Here is a 19345-nt window from a genome sequence, read left to right on the forward strand (position 1 = left end):
ATGCTAGAAGTGTTTTGGCATGTGTTTGGCATTCCTGTCCAAAAAATCTAGTAATTGATCTGCATAATAATGGATATATATAGACCCCTTTCATGTTTGCAAACAAACCACACGCGGGTCCTTTTGAGGTTTTTGCGACGCTTTGGGCTAAACGAGTTTCGCCCGATTGGCTCTCATCTTAAGCCAGGATTCCTGTGCAATGTGCGCCATAGTTCGCACCTTAGCACTGCCTGGCCACCATGACAAGTGGGCATTGGATCTTTTCCAAAGTAAGAATGTCATCTCTGTGGCACTTACACGTGTGTTTGTTTAGCGGGATTCCCGGTGTAAATATTCTTACGGAAAAGAGACGCTGTATCGACGAGGCTGGAGATTAGACATGTTCAATACCAGTGGTAATGAATGGCGTGACCGGTTTACTAGCAATCGAGTGGAGACAACCCTTCGTCTTCCTCGTCAGGCACACACGCGCGTCGCCCCCTAGAATATCAATGTACATGCACTTAGCAATATCATGGTCTGCTACTGAAAAAGTTAAAGGTGGTAGGCCACTCAAAAACCAAAAATTTTTTAAGTACAGGCAGCATTGAAAAAACTTTTTCCTCAAAACCAGCATGTCTTATTTAATTTACCCAGCTATTTACAGTGCAAAATACTGAATATTTGTTTATTGGGAGGTAATCTTTGTCAAAAATTGCATTAAAAGTGCTAGCCACACCAGCTGTGATAAGTGACTAATGGTTGGCTTTATTCAGTAAAGCTTTGACATTTGTGTAACTAATGGCTGGAGCTATGCAGTGAACTAGAATAAATATTATGCAGTGAATATCAAGGAAGTAATGCTAAAAAAAACCAAAAACGGGGAAAAAGAGCCAATTTAGGCTGAACCTGTTGGAGAATTCAGCTGTGAACTGAAAAATATTCAATGGTTTTCTTTTATTCTAGTTCACGGCACAGATATATATGTTGTAAACCATTGTGCAAAATTTCAGTTCAAAGTGTACGCTGAGAAATACGTTATGAAAGTTCGCGTCGCAACATTTGGAGCAAATTGTTATTTTCAGAAAAACGTAAACAAAAATTTCCGTGCTTGTAAAAAGGGTCACAATCCTCGCATGCAGGCCTAAAATACACCAGATTCATAGCTGGGCCCTTCTGCGAAAGCATTATTGTCTCCTTTTGTTCAGGTGGCTGCTCGTCTTTTCTTCCTGGCCTGTTCTGTCCCAACTGCTGACTTGCGTTTAGCATTCTGCATGCGCAGGTGATCCTTGGCGATGCAAGCGTTCGTCGTGTGGTACCCTGGTTCTATGCCAGATTGCCTCAGGATATCTAGGGTGCTTACACTGCCATTATTAAAGTGTGCCACAGCATCATGCAAGGCAAACATTACTGTAGGCAAGCTTACGTAGACCTCTTTGGGTGCCCGCTGCCATATTAGACCATTGAAACACTCATTAGCATTTTGAGTCTTTCTGTGAAGGCACTTCATTAGAAGTTCATCAGAGCACAGATCACTGTAGACAGTTTTAACTTTGTTGAGTACATCATTTGAAAGTCCTCCTTTGTGTACATGTTTCCTTTGGCCGAGTGCTTCGACCCTTTGGTATCCGCACCAGCTTTTCGGTCCAAATGGACACAGGCCATGTCTCGGCTGCTTGTCGGTGGAGCTACAAGGAAAAAGACTGGCAAGAGTAGCTTTTTTCATTGCAAAAAGGTTCCCCACATTAGCCCTTATGGCGATGCCATAGTAGTTTTGCAGGCGGTCAATGAGGGCATCAGTGAGCTTTCCCTTACCACCGAGTCCACGCACTGTCTTCTTCAGTTTCCTGAGGCGGCAGCCAATACGCTTCTGGACATGCCTAATACATTCCAGTTTCTGCACACTGTCCTTTCCATACACGTCTTTCACAGCGGCATAGCTCTTGGAATCATCATCACCTAGTACTGCAGGTACTTCAAATCTCTTTTGCCTTTCGACCTTTCAAATATTTGGTATAGGCCAACCGTCTCCATACTGCCAGCACTTCTTTCATGGTTTGCTTGACAGGAAGTGTAGTTTGCCTTCCATTCCTGGTACAAAGCACTATCTTGCCTCAACTTCCTTTGGTTTTACAAGACTTACACAAACTAGAAAGGGCCTCAACATCAATAACCTTTCCCGTGTCAACAGAAATCACTGACACACAATTGTTCAAAGATGAATGGCCACGCTTCTGCCACGTGCCATCACCTGAAACACCACATTCGGCACTCCCCACAACACGACGAACTTCCACAGCAGCATCAGTCATCGACTTCGATGCCACTTCTCCTGCCGCTGCAGAAAGCCGAGATGACAATTTGTCGTAGGCGGAGTGCGTGGAGGAGCAGGCATGTTCATCATTTTAGAAAAAGTTTTCGCATCAGCGTGCCCTTTTCCTAACTGGCGCATCACGTAAACCAGACGTAAATTGTTCTCATTGGCACGACCCATCTTTCTCGACGTATGAAATGGGCGCTTAAACCCACAGCTGGTACACATGACCGCACAAGCCGAGCATATCCCTTGGTGAGAGCGTTCCTCGAGCTTCAGTGTTGTGTTCATGCATTTGGAACATGCCAGCGATGAAAACACTGAAGAAAGAATACCAATGTCTATTATCCTGTTCCTTTGGAGCGCAGAATTCTCTAGTGGAGCCTGGTATGCCTTGTTCATGTCCCCAAGCCTCTTCGCGATTGCCGAAACACCGGCGTCTGTATCAGTAGGCAGCCTCGTGGTCGTGTAAAGATTTCCAGCAAACTTGTACTTCCTCGTCTTCGTTGTTTTGCACTTTCCTATGCTGGTCGTAATATGTTCCAGGTGGCCTAAGGATACAGCCCTAGTAGCGTTGACTCGTGGAACAAATGCAGAACGAAGCCTGACGTAGCCTGACCAAGTCAAACAACAAAAATTCCGACGAGCCTAATGCTTGCCCCTTGTGACTGTTGTTAGAGATCAACGAAGACATTTAAACAGAAAGTTGTATTTAATGACATCATCTTATATAACAGTCGCAATAAAATGCATAAAGTATTTTGAATAGCATTAATATAGACGCAACAACACTTGCTTTTGAAAGCAATTTTTCGGAACCGAAACCACAGTTGGAAATCTGATTTCGGTTTTGCTATAGGAGCATAGAGCATAGAAAACTTGCTGTAACTCGCAAACTAATGACGCTGAGAGGATAGTTTTTGTTGCAATATATATGTGAATGTTTGGGCATGCAAGAAAAACAAAACTCTAAAAATTTATTTCGCGAAAAAAAAAAAAGACTTTTGAAGGTGGCCTACCACCTTAAGGTTGACGTGTCGGTTCACGTTGTTGCACATTAGTTTCCCATTTCATGTCTGCTTTCTTGCACAGTGCGTCTTTTTTGGCAGCGTTGGTACTGCTGAAGCTTCTGATACATGTTGCCTTGATTGCGGTAGGGCAATACAACCAGTCTGAATGGGTAGGGTCACATGATGGCTCTCCTGTAGGATGAAACAGACGGCTATGAGGAAACAAGAGATTAGTGTAATGTTTAAGGTTCAGCTGGAAACCGAAACTACTTGGAATAGGTAGAAATGGAAGAAGAATGAGCGCAGCATTAAAAGAAGGGTTGTAAACGCAGAGTACAAAACGCAACAGACAGTGTGTGTGCATGTCATGGCATGGTTGTCATCCATTCTGCATACAGCCTCCGAGCATTATCTGTCAGCTGTAGGAAAGCCTTGGAGTTATACAATGAGTCATCCTCTGTAGTGCCTTTAGTGGGTTGCCCTTTTAGAAAAAAAAAATGAGTAGCTCGTGCAGAGAATCTGTCCCCACCTTGACTGTTACTGTCGTGCATTGTCACCAAGTGCCTGCCAATAAACATCCTAAAATTGGTGAAGAGTGCTGTGCATTAAAACAACTTCGGTCTGCATTGGATGCCTTTTGAGCTTCGATCCCGTACTTTGCCACCCACCATGTCCCAAAATGCTACGCGGCAAATGCTATCTCCTGCGCTCACGCCATGTCCCGGTGTCCCCAGCGTCTGCGACCCTCCTGTCTTCATCGGCACAGATGGCGCTGACGTGGAGAACTGGCTCGCCATTTTCGAAACCCAATACACGGGACGCGGCAGGCAAGCTCGGCAACTTAATTTTCTATCTTGCCGGTGTTGCAGGCATGTGGTACAACCACGCATCTGATTTGCCGACTTAGTTTGCTTTTAAGACCGCCGTCACTTAGTTTGCTTTTAAGACCGCCGTCGTCGACGTGTTCGGCTGTCCTGTCTTTCAAACCTCACTTGCTTTTCCCGAACTGGAATTTCTTGTCCGCACTTTTTGATCTAAATCTATCGGCTCAGACCAGTGCAAGTATACATCTAGGTTCTCTATTTTGTCGTGGAACGAGATCATCGACGTGGGACAAGCTTGCATCGATCTAACAGGTTGTGCCTCTGGTGTGCAGGCCCCTATTATTCGTGCTCCTCTCGCCGTGTGTCTCCAAAGTTCGCTGCTTCCACAAAATGAGCTCCTTGTCCTGTTCGACCTTTCTAATCTCACGTTCCCACTCATCACGCCTCTCTTTGTGCGCCTGCTCTCTCTCCTCTCCATTTCTTTTCCTCGCAGTCATAGAGGTTTATTGCTTCCTCCCCACAAGCTAAGCTTTACGGCCAACTCGAACCTTTGTTGGGTTCATCCTCCTGCCGAAGAGATATCCACGTGATTCAAAACAAAATAAAAAGGAAGATATCCTGGCAGGCTTGCCACTTATTTTTTGTCACAGATTTTCGGACAACAGTGGACGGGAAAGAGTGAACGAAGCGAGGTTGTTAAATACACATGTTTTAATTACAAACTAATAGAAAACACATATTATTCCTTCAATAACTACAAACACACCAAACAACAAACATACTAAAACAACCATCGCGAAACGATGCTATGATACAAACTAAAGAAAAGTCGCTAAAGTTTAAAGCGTTCTCACGGCGTTGTGTATCAATACATGATGAGGCGAAGCATTGCGAGAACACTGGCTTGAATTAACGTTGATGTCCACATTGGTGGCGCCATCCTTCTTGGATGAGGAAAGCGATCTGCGTTTTTGAGGCTGGGAGGTTTGGAGTTCAGTGGCCTTGCAAATATCTGTGCTAGTCAGCGTCTCCCTGAAACAGACCCTGACTCGAACGAGGCCTACGGTACGATGTCGTAGACAGTGTGTTCAGTGCACAGGCCGATGATGCTTCCTGGCCGCTGCAGGTTCTCATGATTGCCTTCCAGAGCCTTGAACTTGTTCGTGAACAGCTGGCATCTACTGTGTGAAGCCGTAGAACGAGAGCTGAAGCACCCAGAACACAAGCCGGTGACGCTTGTGCCCAGCTCACGATCAAACATTCACGTCACCTTTGCTTTTATATTCTTGCAAAAGAGAAGAGACGCCATACCGACGAGGCAGTGGCTGAAATATATTTCAAACCAGCAGCAGTGACGTGACTGGTTAACCAGCCACCGCGCAGAAACAACCCTTTGTCCTCTTCATCAGGCACACACACACATCGTCCTGCAAACTATCAACGTGCATGTAACATAATCTCCGGCGGCAGAAGCGCATCAGGCACACACACACATCGTCCTGCAAAATATCAACATGCCTGTAGCATAATCCCCAGTGGCAGAAGCTCTGTCTCGGTGCATCTAGATGTCAACGTCAGTGGGGGAGTGGTAAGGCTTCAAGTGTGCCACATGTACGATATCGGTGGTCAGTGGGGCAGATGAAGGCGATGAGGCAGCAGGGGCAATTCCGTATGTCACAGGAGTAACCTCACGAAGGACTTGGTATGGACCTGTGTAGCGAGAAAGATGTTTTTCTGACAAGCCAACTGGACAGGTCGGGGACCACAGCAGGACCAATGAACCGGGTAAAAAGTGCACGTCACGGAGCTGTTGAACGTACAAACGCCGCTCGTTCACTCGAGAGGCCAGAAAGCGAATGCGAGCGATTTGCGTGCATGGGCAGCCCGAGTGATAGCGTCAAGGGCATATTTGCTGGTCGGTGTCGCGGTAGACAGAAGGACTGTATTTAGGGGTAATGTAGGTTCTCGGCCAAACAACAGAAAAAATGGAGAGTAAGCGGCAGTGTCATGGCGAGAATAATTGTTTGCAAATGTCACGTATGGAGAAGCAAGGTCCCAGTCAGAGTGGTTGGAAGAAACATACTTCGCAAGTGTTATGTCCGGTGTTGTCGTCGGCCCATAGACGTACGCGTTGGTCGCGGTAGTCCAAAAAGCTCAGACAGCCTCGAACGGTTAAAAACAAGTTTATTCCTATTCGGATGGAGGCGGCGGCCGAACTGCCAGGGGAAACGACGGTGGCTCCTTTGCGCCGAGCGGGGGAAGGGGAGGAGTCAACATCTGGAAGCAGTTTCAGCATCCGGTCCTTCGCGGGTTTGGAGGCTCGCTCGTGACACAGGAGTGCTTGGAACACATCTCCTCCCTCCTTAGATTTTCGCTTGGAAGCGATCTGGGGGCCGCCGTGGGCGCGTGGACGCTCTGGACGCACTAAGAAGAGAAGCCTCCGCTTGCTGGGTGTCATTTCTCTTGTGTTCAGGGCCGGCGGGCGGCGGCGCCGATTCGTCTGGTGCGAGATGCCAGGCTAAGTGGAACGAAGCTTCCGTCGAGGTGGCTGCTTGAATGGGAGGTTCCATTGGCAAATTACCTGAACGGCGTAGCTGATTAAGGTGGCGGCGTGTGGCCTTTCCACCAATGTCGACGAGCCATGACCGCAAACCTATGCGTTTGAGTGCCGTCGCTTCAACCCAGCCGGGCTTTCTGTGGAACTGGCGGGCGTATATGCGCTGTCCACTTTCAATTCTCCTGCTATGCGGGAGCTTTTCTTCCTCCAAGTTTATTCCTATTCGGATGGAGGTGGCGGCCGAACTGCCGGGGGAAACGATGGTGGCTCGTTTGCGCAGAGCGAGGGAAGGGGAGGATTCACCATCTGGAAGCAGTTTCAGCATCCGGTACTTCGCGGGTTCGGAGGCTCGCTCATGACACAGGGGTGCTTGGAACACAACAGCAAGCATGTCTGTAAGTGTACGATTCAGACGCTTAATGGGTCCATTTGTCTTCGGGTGGTACGACGCATTGAGCTTGTGCCTAGTTTCACATGACTATGATATCGGCTATGACTTTCGATAGAAAGGTGCGGCCATGGTCTGTATGCAGGTGGCGTGGAGCTCCATTTTGCAAAATCGCGTCGTGTTGTAAGACGTAGACATGTGTGGCGCCCCTTGGTGAAAGTGCTTGTGGGATCGCGTAGCGCGTGGCATAATCTGTGGCCACAGCTATCAATCTGTTGCTGCCAGAAGAAGACAAGGAAAAAGGGCCCAGGAGGTCTAAGCCAACGCAGAAAAAAGGTTCTGACGAAATGTCAAGTGGTTGAAGGTGTTCGGCGGGAAGCGTCATTGGTGTTTTGCTGCGCTGACATTTATCACAAGCCGCAACGTATCTTCTGACTGAGCGTGAAAGCCCTAGCCAGAAGAAGCGTTGGTGAATCCAGTCGTGTGTGACACACCAAGGCAGCTGGCGGTTGGAAGGTCATGAAGTTCGTGAAGAACTGCCGAGCGAAGGCGAGGTTTTTCGGAATGATGAGCATCTGGGCTGGTCCCTCTGGGTAGACGTTCTGGCGGTATAGTATACCATCGTGGAAGACGAGCGATGGGACCTGTCGGAAAATGGTGATTCGAGATATTCGACTATAGCACGCAAGGATGCATCACGGCGTTGCTCGTCAACGATTCGGGATAGTTGCGAAACGGAGAAGATGGAAGTATCGGTGTCGGTGTCAGGGATAGGGCTCAATTCATCAACCGGGTAGCTGGACAGGCAGTCTGCGTCCTCATGTAGGCGTCCCGACTTGTACCTGACTGTATAGGTATATTCTTGCATTTGCAGAACCCAGCGTCCAAGCTGGCCAGTAGTGTTCTTTAGTGACGAAAGTCAACATAGGGAATGGTGGTTCGTTGTTATAGAGAAATTCGTGCTTTATAAATTAAAGTGACCTCGCTACTCACCGTAGTGGATGATCACCGCGGGTTCACGCTTAGCGAGCCACAGGGCCGTGACTCCGTCACCTACTCGCCGCGTGTAGTGCACCGCTCCGTGCACGCTCAACTAATAAGGCGTTTAGCGCAGCGCTGCGAAAGAGACAGTGTTCCAATAAGAGAAATGCACAACAATTTATTGCCTTTGGGGGCACCCTGAACAACAGTACAACGTCCGTTCCCGGGATGCGGAGAGCACAGGCACCCGCACGCGTGCGTTAACGATAAGGGGAAACCGAGAACACGCCGCAGCTGGCAATGGCGAGCTATGACAAGCTGGTCGGGAATAGGTCCCTCGCAGCTATGCTGCGCACTCTGACGATGGCCACTGGGCCTGGTCGCGAGTGTTAGGGCGAACCTCGCACGCGTAGGCCTACGGCAAGTGCGGCACGGTGTGGTACGATCACTTCAAGCACTAGGCACTGCTGTTGGCTTAGCGTACGGTACCAAAGCTAGCACTCAAGTAAACACGCCTGCTGGGATGCCAAAGCCCCCAGGCAGGCTACATTCCGGCGATTCCCAAAGGGGACGCGGACGAAGGAAACACGTGCTTACCCGACGCCGACCACAGAGAAAAGAGAGCTCCCTCGTCGCGCACGTAACACGTGCCATGCTCGCGCGTGGCGCCATCTATCGCCACACGCCGTTAACAGAGCAGGAAAAGGAAAAGGGTACGGCCGTGCGACGAAATGCCCGCGAAAGGGACGCTGGCGCACCTCAAATCCCCACAAAATATGGGCTAAACTTTGTGAACTATGTGACTGCCCAAACAAGAGCAATACATTCATGCTCTGTAATTGAATAGTTGCGCTCGGCAGCTGTGAGAAGGCGGCTAGCGTAGGCGATGACTCGGTCGTGTTCTTGTTGGCGTTGGGCTAGGACGGCTCCAATCCTGTGACCACTCGAACCAGTTTGGACTTCTGTCACAGTGAACGGGTCAAAGTGGGCTAATATAGGTGGAGTCGTGAGGAGGGTGATGAGGTTAGAAGTGGCAGCTTGAGCGGGACCCCACGTAAAAGTTGCGTCTTTCTTCAGAAGGTCGGTGAGTGGTCCAGCGATTGTTGCAAAATCTTTCACGAACCTTCTAAAATAGGAACAATGTCCCACAAAGCTCTGGACGTCCTTGACAGAAAGGAGTATAGGAAAGCTTGCGACGGCATGAATTTCTTCCGCATCAGGCTGCACACCTGATGCGTCGACAAGGTGGCCCAACACCATAATCTGCTGGCGGCCGAAATGACATTTTGACAAGTTTAGTTGAAGGCCAGCAGTGCGGAAGACATCGAGAACTGCTGACAAACGCTGAAGGTGTGTCTCAGAGGTAGGCGAATATATGAGGATGTCGTCCAGGTAGCACTGGCATGTTGACCACTTGAACCCCTGTAATAGCGAGTGCATCATACGCTGAAACATCATACACTGAAAACGTGGCTCGGCGTTGCATAGCCCAAACGGCATCACCTTGAATTGGTATAGGCCGTTGGAATTTACAAACGCAGTCTTTTCTTGGTCTTACTCATCCACCGCAATCTGCCAATAGCCAGAACGTAGGTATATTGAAGAAAAGCATCGCGCACCGTGAAGACAATCGAGGGCATCATCAATGCAGGACCAAGGGTAAAGGTCCTTTTTCGTGATTCGATTAAGACTGCGGTAATCAACAAAGAAGCACCACGTGTCATCTTTTTTTTAACGAGCACGACAGGAGATGTCCAAGGGCGCGAGGAGGGTTCAATAGTTCCTTTGGCTCGCATCTTTTTAACTTCTTGAATTACCTTACGCTCTGTGGCAGATACCTGGTGTGGTCAGCAGTAAATGGGAGGAGAATCGGCAGTATTAATTCGGTGCTTTACAAGCGAAGTCTGACCGAGTGGACTGTTGTCGATGTCATGGTAGGAAGCCAGAAGGCGGTATGGGGCGTCGGATTGCTCAGGTTTGAGTTTCAGGTCGATCATGGGGCGCAAGGCCGCATCGAGGGATGTGGCATCCTGCGGGCGACATCGAAGATTGGAGCATGCGTGTGCCGCAAAAGCGGTGACGTGGGCGTTATTAAGGGTCGCAGCATGGTGACTGAAATTTCGTATAGTAGTACTTGCTGCGTGAAACCGAAATTGATAATGGGCAGACATGTCTGGTTAGAGGCCACGGTTACGACTGAGTGTGGCACAGTGATTTCGCGCGCCAGGAGAACATCAGCAATAGGCGTGACGACATTATCACCGTCAATAACGGGGGAACTTGTTGGCAGTTTAATTAGTGGTATCTGACTGAAGTCTGTGGTACAGAGGCTTTTCGGCAACTTGGGGCAAGAATCTGGAAGAAGAGGAAGTTCTAAACAGAGAGCGGTGGCGGAACAGTCGATCAAGCCAGAATGCGTCAATTAGAAGTCATGAGGACAATTTTCGAGCTTGGTAAATAAAACAAGAATATGGTGGCTGGCAAGGATAATATGAGCGGTACACATTCCAATAATGGTTACAGTTTCATCATTGGCGACACGGACAACTTGTGTTGCGGCAGGTGTGAGTACTTTTGTGAGGCGGCGACAGAGACGAGCACTCATTATAGACACCTGAGCTCTAGTGTCAACTAAAGCCGTCAAAAAAGGATAGTCCACATGCACTTCCAGCAAGTTCTTATTATTAAAGAGTGAGAGGCGGAAGGTCGAAGTGATGCCTTAAGGTGTTAGGGCGAGCCAAGAGCCAAAGAGCAAGAGAGATATTGGATGCATCTTAAATAGCTAGGCATGGTCTGAATGAGTGCGTTAGCGATTCATCTGTGTATATTTTCAGCAAAGAGCCTCATTTTATCTTTAGTTGATAGAAGTCTTGCAACTTGTCCCGTGGTCGTCTTTGTTTTTGCACATGCATTGAGTTTGTTTCAAAAAGGGTGGTGTACTTTTTTAATTAATCAGTTGTTAGTCTGCAATCGTCCTGTCTATTTCATTGTTGTGTCTCGGTTTTTACACATTTATAATTTTCCTAAATGTCTTACAAACTAGCCCCCTATCATACGCTTTTGAAGTTCTTACTAGTAGGGAGCGTTAACGGAGGATTTGGGTAAGTCGCACTTGATGCAGCACTACCTCCAGGAGCTGCATGATGTACTTTTCCATCCGGGAGAATCCATAGTTAGTCGAGGATGGATAGCGGCGGGGTGGGGGTGACGAAGAACGGCGGCGTTTGGTGACGGTGAACGAGTGGTGGAACGGCTGTTGTGTTGGAAGCACGATACTCACGGCTGGGCCGATGGGGGTCCACGTATGGGCGAGGAGGAGAAAGTTGGCTCCGATGGAGGGGGGGGAGGCATCCAAGTGCTGTGGCAGTAGCGGGAGACATGGCCAACTCGGTGACAGTGGAAGCAGATAGGCTTGTCGTCTGCTGTTCTTCATTCCGTCGGATTGCGGGATCTGGGCAGAAAATATGGGTCATGGCGTGATGCAATCATTGGCATCGGTCTGTAGTCCGGTCGAGAGACGAAGCAGGTGACAGGAAAACTAAGGTTAGCAATTTTTTGCCTCACGACTGCCTGAATAACTGAGATCGAAAGAGGTGTTTGCCCTGGTCGAGTGAAAGTGGATGAAACAACACCGGATAGGTCGCCTCAAGCTCGCGCCGAATGATGTGTGTAACATTCTGGTGCGAGGTTGGTGTGGCACTGAGATCGGTGCAGGTTGAGGTGAAAGTCGTGTTTGGGAGTTTTGAGATTGGAGGCAGAACTCGGCGGTTTTTGGTCATTTTGAAGCGGCGGCATTCTTTAATTATGAGATTGATGGTTGTGACGTTATTGTACACAAGCAAGTTGAAAGCGTCGTTCGCGATGCCATTAAGTATGTGGCTTACCTTTTTACTCTCGGTCATTAGCTCGTCCACTTTGCGGCACAATGCGAGCACGTCCTGTATGTAGGAGACATACGACTCGGTTGATGACTGCCCACGGGTGGCAAGTTCTTGTCATGCGGCCATTTGTTGACCGGACAGGTCTGCAAATATGTCTTGTAGTCGTTCCTTGAATAGGTCCCAGCTGGTGAGCTCGGTCTCATGAGTGTCAAGTCAGGCACGCAGGGTGCCGTTAAAGTAAAAGATTTTGTTGACGAGCATCATAGTAGGGTTTCATCGGTTAGTCTGGCTAACGCGCTCGTACATGCGTAGCCAGTAGTCGGTGTCAAGGTCGCGTTGGGCGGAGAGCGAAGAAAAGAGACGCCGTATCAAGCAGGCTGTGGATGACATATTTCAAACCAGCAGCAGCAGCGTGACCAGTTGACCAACCACCGAGCGGAGACAACCCTTCGTCCTCTTGGTCAGGCTCACGCGCAAATCGTTTCACAAAATGTCAACATGCATGTAGCAATATTTTGCTTCCTCTTTCTTTTTTCCTATCGTGGTTCTACGTCGTGCCACACTCATGGTTTCTTTTTTTTGCATTATTTTTTTTGTCTGCAACTCAATGTTACAATTGTTTCTTGGAATTCAGAGCGCGCCCACTGCTTAGAGCGCTGCCACATGTAGCTTCATTGATCATGACGACATTTTGCACACAATGGGCGCTTTTTATTTACTTGAAATGCTTGAAAAAAAAATATTAAAAATGGTTGGGCGATCTTTAAAAAGCTCATTTCGAAAAAAATTTCATTGCCAGTGGCTTGTCAGCATCTTTGGTTGTGAGTGAAAAAGCAGCCTTCGTCATGAGTGGTTCAAGAACCCCAGGTGGTCGAAATTTCCGGAGTCCTCCACTACGGTGTTTCTCATAATCGTATGGTGGTTTTTGGGACGTTAAACCCCACATACCAATACCAACCTTGGTCGTGAGTAGTGAATGCAAATAGAGATAGCTCTCACACTTTCCTTGCGGCCTAGTTTAGGTCTCCACCGAGAAACGAAGGCAGGCCTACATTGGGAAGGTGATAGTATGGTGGAGGGGGGGGGGTGCATACCAGTGTGTGTGGTTAACGCCATTGCGTTTCATTGCAGGAATGGCTCAAGCCCTCGGCCAGGACACACCATTTACGGCAATCTCGGGAAGTGAAATTTTTTCCCTTGAGATGTCCAAGACAGAAGCCCTGATGCAGGCATTTAGGAAATCAATTGGTGTCCGTATCAAGTAAGTTGACTCTCGCCTGGCAATCTTATGTAAACCACGAATGGCTATTGTGTAACATGTTTGAGCTGTATTATTCGCGTCAAATGGTATTGTGCATGCCCTCCAATCATCAATAGGCCTGTGCGTCCGGTATAGTGGCTATACAAGGGCTTCCATTATTGCACTCTGGAAAATTCTGTTCCAAATCGATGAAAAAGAAAAATATCGTGCCACTGTGCTCCAAAATGACTGCCTGCATTTTTTTTTGTCAGTTGTCGCACCAATACAGTGCGAGAACGGTGGGCCTTGTAGGCATGGCTATTCGGCGCCATTTGCTGCATTTGTCACAGGTGCCGCTCGCTTCTCGTGCGGCTGAGTGACTGACTCGCAGCTACTCAGTTCACGTCTGGTTGACGTGTACGTTGAAGGAATTTTGTGTAGCATAATTGTGGCCTTCTTGCCTCGCGGTTGGACCCGGACAGTGGTCAGCCTGCACAGATGTAATGTAGAAAGGTAAGCCTTTGTGAATGATATGTTCGCAACCCTAGTGTGAAAGCCTATACCGCTGTCAAGCATGAAGTCATAACAAGTGCACCTGTCAAAATTTAGACATGTGCGAATGACAGTTGGCAAAAACGTGCATGCATATGTATATTGAGCTCGTGCGCATTTCGTGTAGTCCCACGGGCCGAGTTTCCTTATGAGCAGTGGGGAACTGGAGTTCATGGAACCGAAAGTACCTTAATGCTCATAACTCGCATATCGGTGTCTTTAACAGCACAAAAATAAAAAAAAAAAACGTATGAATGACCCCACAATGCCGCCTCATTTTTCGTAAAAGAAGTGCTGCGCAGTTACATTAGTTCACTGTAGTAACGTTGCATTTGGTCTGATAATGTAAGGAGTAACTACCACTCCCTCCCCCCACCCTTTTTTTTATTTTTGCCTGGCGCCTCGCAGACGTTGTCAAATCCCCCTCCCTCTACCTGTGATTTTTCATTCCTTGCAGTGTGCTGCACGTGCTCACGAGAGTGGCTGCCACCAGGGCGGCCTTGGGTCACTTTTTGTTATTTTTTTCGATCCAAGCGCGAACGAGAGTATTAACTTCTTTAAATATAAAATGCAGGCAACGCCATTTCGCTGCGCGTGACACGCAACGGCAGATCTAGTTACTCGTGTAAATAGCAGCCGAGTTTAGACTCATACCTCTTTTACGAGGTCTTTTAGAAGGGTATCTGACCATATTTTTTATTCGTTATTTTTTTCTTTTGCGAGCACCTGAGGGATTTGGAGGAAGCGCGCCTGCATCAGTCAACCTTGAACCTTCGTGTGGAAACCGTTGGGAAGATCAAGAGGGCTTTCCGTGATAATGCTATTAGCCGCACACCGATGAAGGAGTGGTATAATCTGTTTAAAGGTGGCCACTCATAGATGGAGAGCGAGCCACGCTTCGGTCCGCCAACATGCTAAAATGACCAGGTCATTGCCGAAGTGAATGCTGTGGTGATGCGGGATTGTCGTGTGACTAAGAGTTGGGCATCAGCACTTTCTCTCCACATTTCGTTATTACTGAAGATTTGGTCATAAAGTGAGTTGCGGCAAAATTCGTGACGAAACTGCTCACGGTGGCACAAAAGCAACTTCGTGTCTCACAGGACATGCTTGATTTCACAAGCAGTGACCTCATGAACACCATTGTTATCACTGTTGATGAGGACACCGGTGACTGCAATAAAGTGCACATTGCCTTCGGCACAGGCTTCAACTCTTTTGGTAGTGAGCTCTTGGTTGTTAGATGTATATTACTAGTACATGCATGTCGTTCGATCCTGCAACCTCAAGGAGTATACATGAGCACGTTTCCTTAGACACTAGACTGGTGGCTGCGCTTGGTGACAAGAAGATGTTGGCAAATATGCCGTTTCTGCGGAACACTGCTCAAATGTTTGTAGTATTTCAGGCAAGTTTTCAGAAAGATGAACCGCTGATTCATATTGCATACTCAGAGTGTGTCAATGTCATGAAAAAGTTGCTGAGCCGCTTCGTAAGACATGAAGTGTATGCTTCTTTGTCTGGGTCAGGGCTTGGGCGTCTTGATGTGGGTGCAGCTACGGGTCTTGAACAAGCCTCTGAGATTGGTCTAGATACAGAAAGAGAGAGAAATGAAGGCTTGGGATTCGCAAGAAAAGAAAGCTTTCGGGACTGGTGCTCAAGCTTTCTACAGTGCGACGGCCAAGCAGCTTCAGCTTGACATGTTGCTTCTACACTTGCGCTTTTTGGATCTATCTAGCCATTTGACCAGGGAAGAAAGAGTACAGTCATTTAATTACGTTGCAGCTTGTGTTCGCTCATTGTCACAACTGAGCAGGTGACTTGCTTCATTGGCGAATGGCATTTGCTTTATTGTCGGCCTGTAGTCAACGGGTCATCATCCCACACTACCAGTGTTGGCAGCTGCTGGGCTTCACTGCTAGCCATTGACTCCGCAAAATACCCTCTCTTGTCAGTGCTTGTGCGTGCTATGTTACCACTTCCCCATGGCAATGTCGATTCTGATAGCGGATTCAGTGACAATAAGCATATTTTGGATAACCGGTCAAGCTTGCCTATCAAAACCATCAATAGGATCCGCCAAGTGAAGAGCTATTAGAACCACTATGAGAGCGAGCCCTCCTCTGGGCCACTGACAAGAGAGCTGGTCAAGTCAGTCAGAAAATTACACAAAGCCTACATGGAGCGCCCTAAACGAGAAGTAGAAGATCGGGAGGCACAAAAAAAAAAGAAAACCATCATTTCCTAATCTGTCCACTGTTAAGAAAAAATGGTAGTTTGTGACAAGAAAGAAAGGCTTGAAAAAAGATAGGACTCATCAATTGCAGTGCTTGAAAGGACCCCGGGGCTCGCTCATCAAGTCTGGCATGACTAGAAGGAACATAAATGATATTGAATGTGGCTACTTTCTGAGGCTAATTCTAGCCTTGCAAGAACATGTTCAAGCTGGAAGCTCTAAATGAAGAATTGCAGAAGCTCTAGAATGCGCTGCAGTGGGGTTCAGAGCTGTGCGCCGCCGCCAAAGTCCCAATAAGGACCATGCCGCTGCCGGGCAATAATTGTGGCACGCCGCCATTAGTCTTTTTTTTAACCGAGCGCGAAACTTAGGCATAAAATAGATCACTTCACCTTTTCCACAGTTTTAAAATTTTGAAAGCAATGTTATCAGTGTTTTTCCTACTTTTTATGTCTGTGTTTGCATGCCGTGGCCATAAGAGGGCTCTAAAACCTTCTGGCAATACACAGTCGAGCGCTATATTCTCTTGGCATTTCTCTTTTTTTTTGCACTTTTTGTGACGCCAAAGTGGTGATTCACGCGGAATGATTAGGACACATACTCTGGAATGGTTCATATACCAGAAACGTGAGTTGTGAATTATCTCCAACCCTGCTTTGCCGTGCGTTGGCCTCTTGCTCCTCTCTATCTCGCATGATTATCACGCACGATGAACTTGTGATTCCACTGCATTTTAGGAGTTTCCGATTGTGCAAGCAAAAATAACAAGAGTGTAGCCGACAGTCTCGCAATGCTGATAATCTCAACGCTTAGCGCCCACATTGCACACGTGCTTTATGAAGACGTGTCGAAGAGGCGTGTGTCACGACCCAACTAGTGAATTCAAATGCATTGTTGCACACTCACTTACGGAGCTTCTCCAAGATGGCTGCATAAGCAAAAAGATGAGGCAGTTGCTAGTTCTAACCACTGTCTAGTTATGTTCATGGTCTCATTAAAACAATCCTTCCTGCCTTTTCATCCTATCTTAATTAAGAGTGCCAACTATTTTTTAACCGACATTCTGGAACTATACATACCTGACAAACCAATACTCGTCACATTAGACGTGGCTTTCCTTTACACAAACATTCGTCATAACGATGGCATTTGATCGGTAGTAAATGCCTATGAACTATTGACAGCGCAGCTCTTGCCAGTCTTTTTAGGTAATCTTGCAACTGATCAACTTCCCATTTAATGGCATGCACTATGTTCAGATGAGTGGTACCTTGATGGGCACTAAGATTGCGTAAGCTAAAATAACAAGAGCGTAGCCGACAAGCTCGCAACCCTGATGAGCGCAACGCTTAGTGCCCACATTGCACACAGGCTTTATGAGGACATGTGTCGAAGAGATAAAGCTTGCAATGGTTGTAGTTAGAGGAGTGCAGTGTAGAAAGCAATGAAAGAAAGAGGCGCCGGTATATTTCATTTTCTCAGCGGATGAATCCTTCACGACAAAAACAACGCGGCTCTCAAAAAAAGCCAGCCCCTTTTGCCTTTTTTCTTTTTTCTTGAATTATACGAAGACTCTCTGCAGGCTTTCATCATCCACATCATGTTCTGTGTGAAGTACAAAACGATAACTTTTGTACGCCCATTTTATGCTGTTCCCGCGAGTAAAATCTCGCGAGCGCTAGCGAGGAACACTTATGAAGCATTGATGAAGCAAAGGCTGCTCATCTGCATTGCATGAAGAGCGCATGCAATAACATCACACCGCATGCAATGCCTGCCGTGGATTGCTCCTCAACTGAAAAGGAAGCCCTGTCTGCCTTTGGTGGACAAAGGGGTATGAAGAGTATGAAGAGATACACCAGCGTTTCGAAGTTTCACAAGATCAGATGAAAAAGAGGTAGCTGCAGCCGTAGTTCGTTATGGGGCTGCGTGTTCCTATCCCACAGTATAAAATGTGAGGTCACCGAAGGATTTTTTGACCAACTCTCCTCGAGCTAAGCGTGGTCTCCTCAAAGATTTGAGGTTAAACAAACTTTTTATCTTTTTGAATTGGATGACAGCACATTAGCCTCATCTTTGGAGGAATCTGATCGTTTTAGTGAGCTTTCCAATGTAGAAGGGCTGCTTCGCAAGTTTTGTGACATTGTGCGTGAATTCCTAATAAAGTATGTATTGCAAAAATATATTGAATGGAACCCAAGAGACAAATGGTACAAGAGAGAAGCAATTATTCTCACTCGTCGCATAAAGTGCTTACGTAAGAATTGTTTTTCCAAGTGTAATGGTAATGTTTCTTGATGTAACGCATTGAAAAGTAAATTAGAAGCTCAAATGAAACAGACTAAGAACTACTTAAGCAGGGCCTTGGCTACATCTATGAAAAAAATCCATCCATGTTTTAGGGATCGATTAGTCCTGCATCATCTATGCGTCTATCATTTTTTTTTTCTTGATGACCTATACTCCTCACACCCTGAAAGATTCAAGGCAGAGGTTTTTAATATTTACTTCAAATCTTTTTTTTTGTTTTTCGATAACAGCATCATTCTATTTTCCGCTTGAAGCCACTTTATAACTGCTCTTCCTTATCTTTAACCAAGCTCCTGAGGAGTATACATAACCTCATACTAAATTTTGAGGTTATAACAAAACTCTCTAGCCGTGGCGGTGTTTCAGATATGCTTCTAAAGTTGTATTCAGAATCATGTGCTGATTATCTTACTCTAATACTTCAAAAGAAATCTGTAATCTCTGCACAGTTCTCCAGCTGTGAAAATTAGCAAATGTCGTGCCCGTGTTTAGGTTCAAAAAGTAGCAAGTGCCAACATATGGGCCAATATCTTTCCTTTTTACCAGCTCCAAACTTTGGTGCATATCATTAACAAGTACATTGTTGAATACCGAACCGCACACAATATATTTTCTCCATCATGGCACGGCTTTCGTGCTGGCTTTTCTACTGTTACACAGTTGCTAGAATTTAGGCACCTTGCTTCTTGCCTTGAGGACTGAAGACAGATTCAGAAGTTTTTTCACATAGTTTTCCATGCAAACTTGTAGCTTCTTCACGATTTTTTTGCTGACAACAGCATGGTTAATCGGACAGCAAATTACTTGCGGACATGCTCGAAATTTATGTTTTACTCTGTGTAGTCATCTTACGCACAGGCCACATCAGGGGTGCCTCAATGCTTGGTGATTGGGTGGCTTTGTTTATTATTTATATAAATGACGAAGGAGGAAGTGTAGGTTACACTCAAATAAACTAAGAATGTATGCAAATACTGCTTTCTCTGTAAAACCATCTCTAATGCTCAAGATCAGGATACGCTGAATAGCCTTACTTCATTCTTTTGTAACATGGAAAATGTACGTTAGACAGA

At 46.8% G+C, this 19345-nt stretch overlaps 1 protein-coding gene and 1 pseudogene across 2 annotated transcripts in view; one reads left to right on the top strand and one right to left on the bottom strand.

Moving 5' to 3' along the window:
• Positions 1 to 19345, top strand: part of rept (RuvB-like helicase 2 rept) — a 193883-nt gene that overhangs the window by 60038 nt on the left and 114500 nt on the right. For both annotated transcript variants that reach the window (XM_075882329.1, XM_037429838.2), the window contains exon 4: positions 13066 to 13195. In XM_075882329.1, the coding sequence (XP_075738444.1) occupies positions 13066 to 13195 (130 nt within the window). The remainder of the gene's footprint in view (positions 1 to 13065; positions 13196 to 19345) is intronic.
• LOC142784400 (uncharacterized) lies at positions 442 to 11955 on the bottom strand (annotated as a pseudogene).

The sequence above is a fragment of the Rhipicephalus microplus genome, chromosome 2 (genome assembly GCF_043290135.1).
Source record: "Rhipicephalus microplus isolate Deutch F79 chromosome 2, USDA_Rmic, whole genome shotgun sequence".
In the NCBI taxonomy this organism is placed as follows: domain Eukaryota; kingdom Metazoa; phylum Arthropoda; class Arachnida; order Ixodida; family Ixodidae; genus Rhipicephalus; species Rhipicephalus microplus.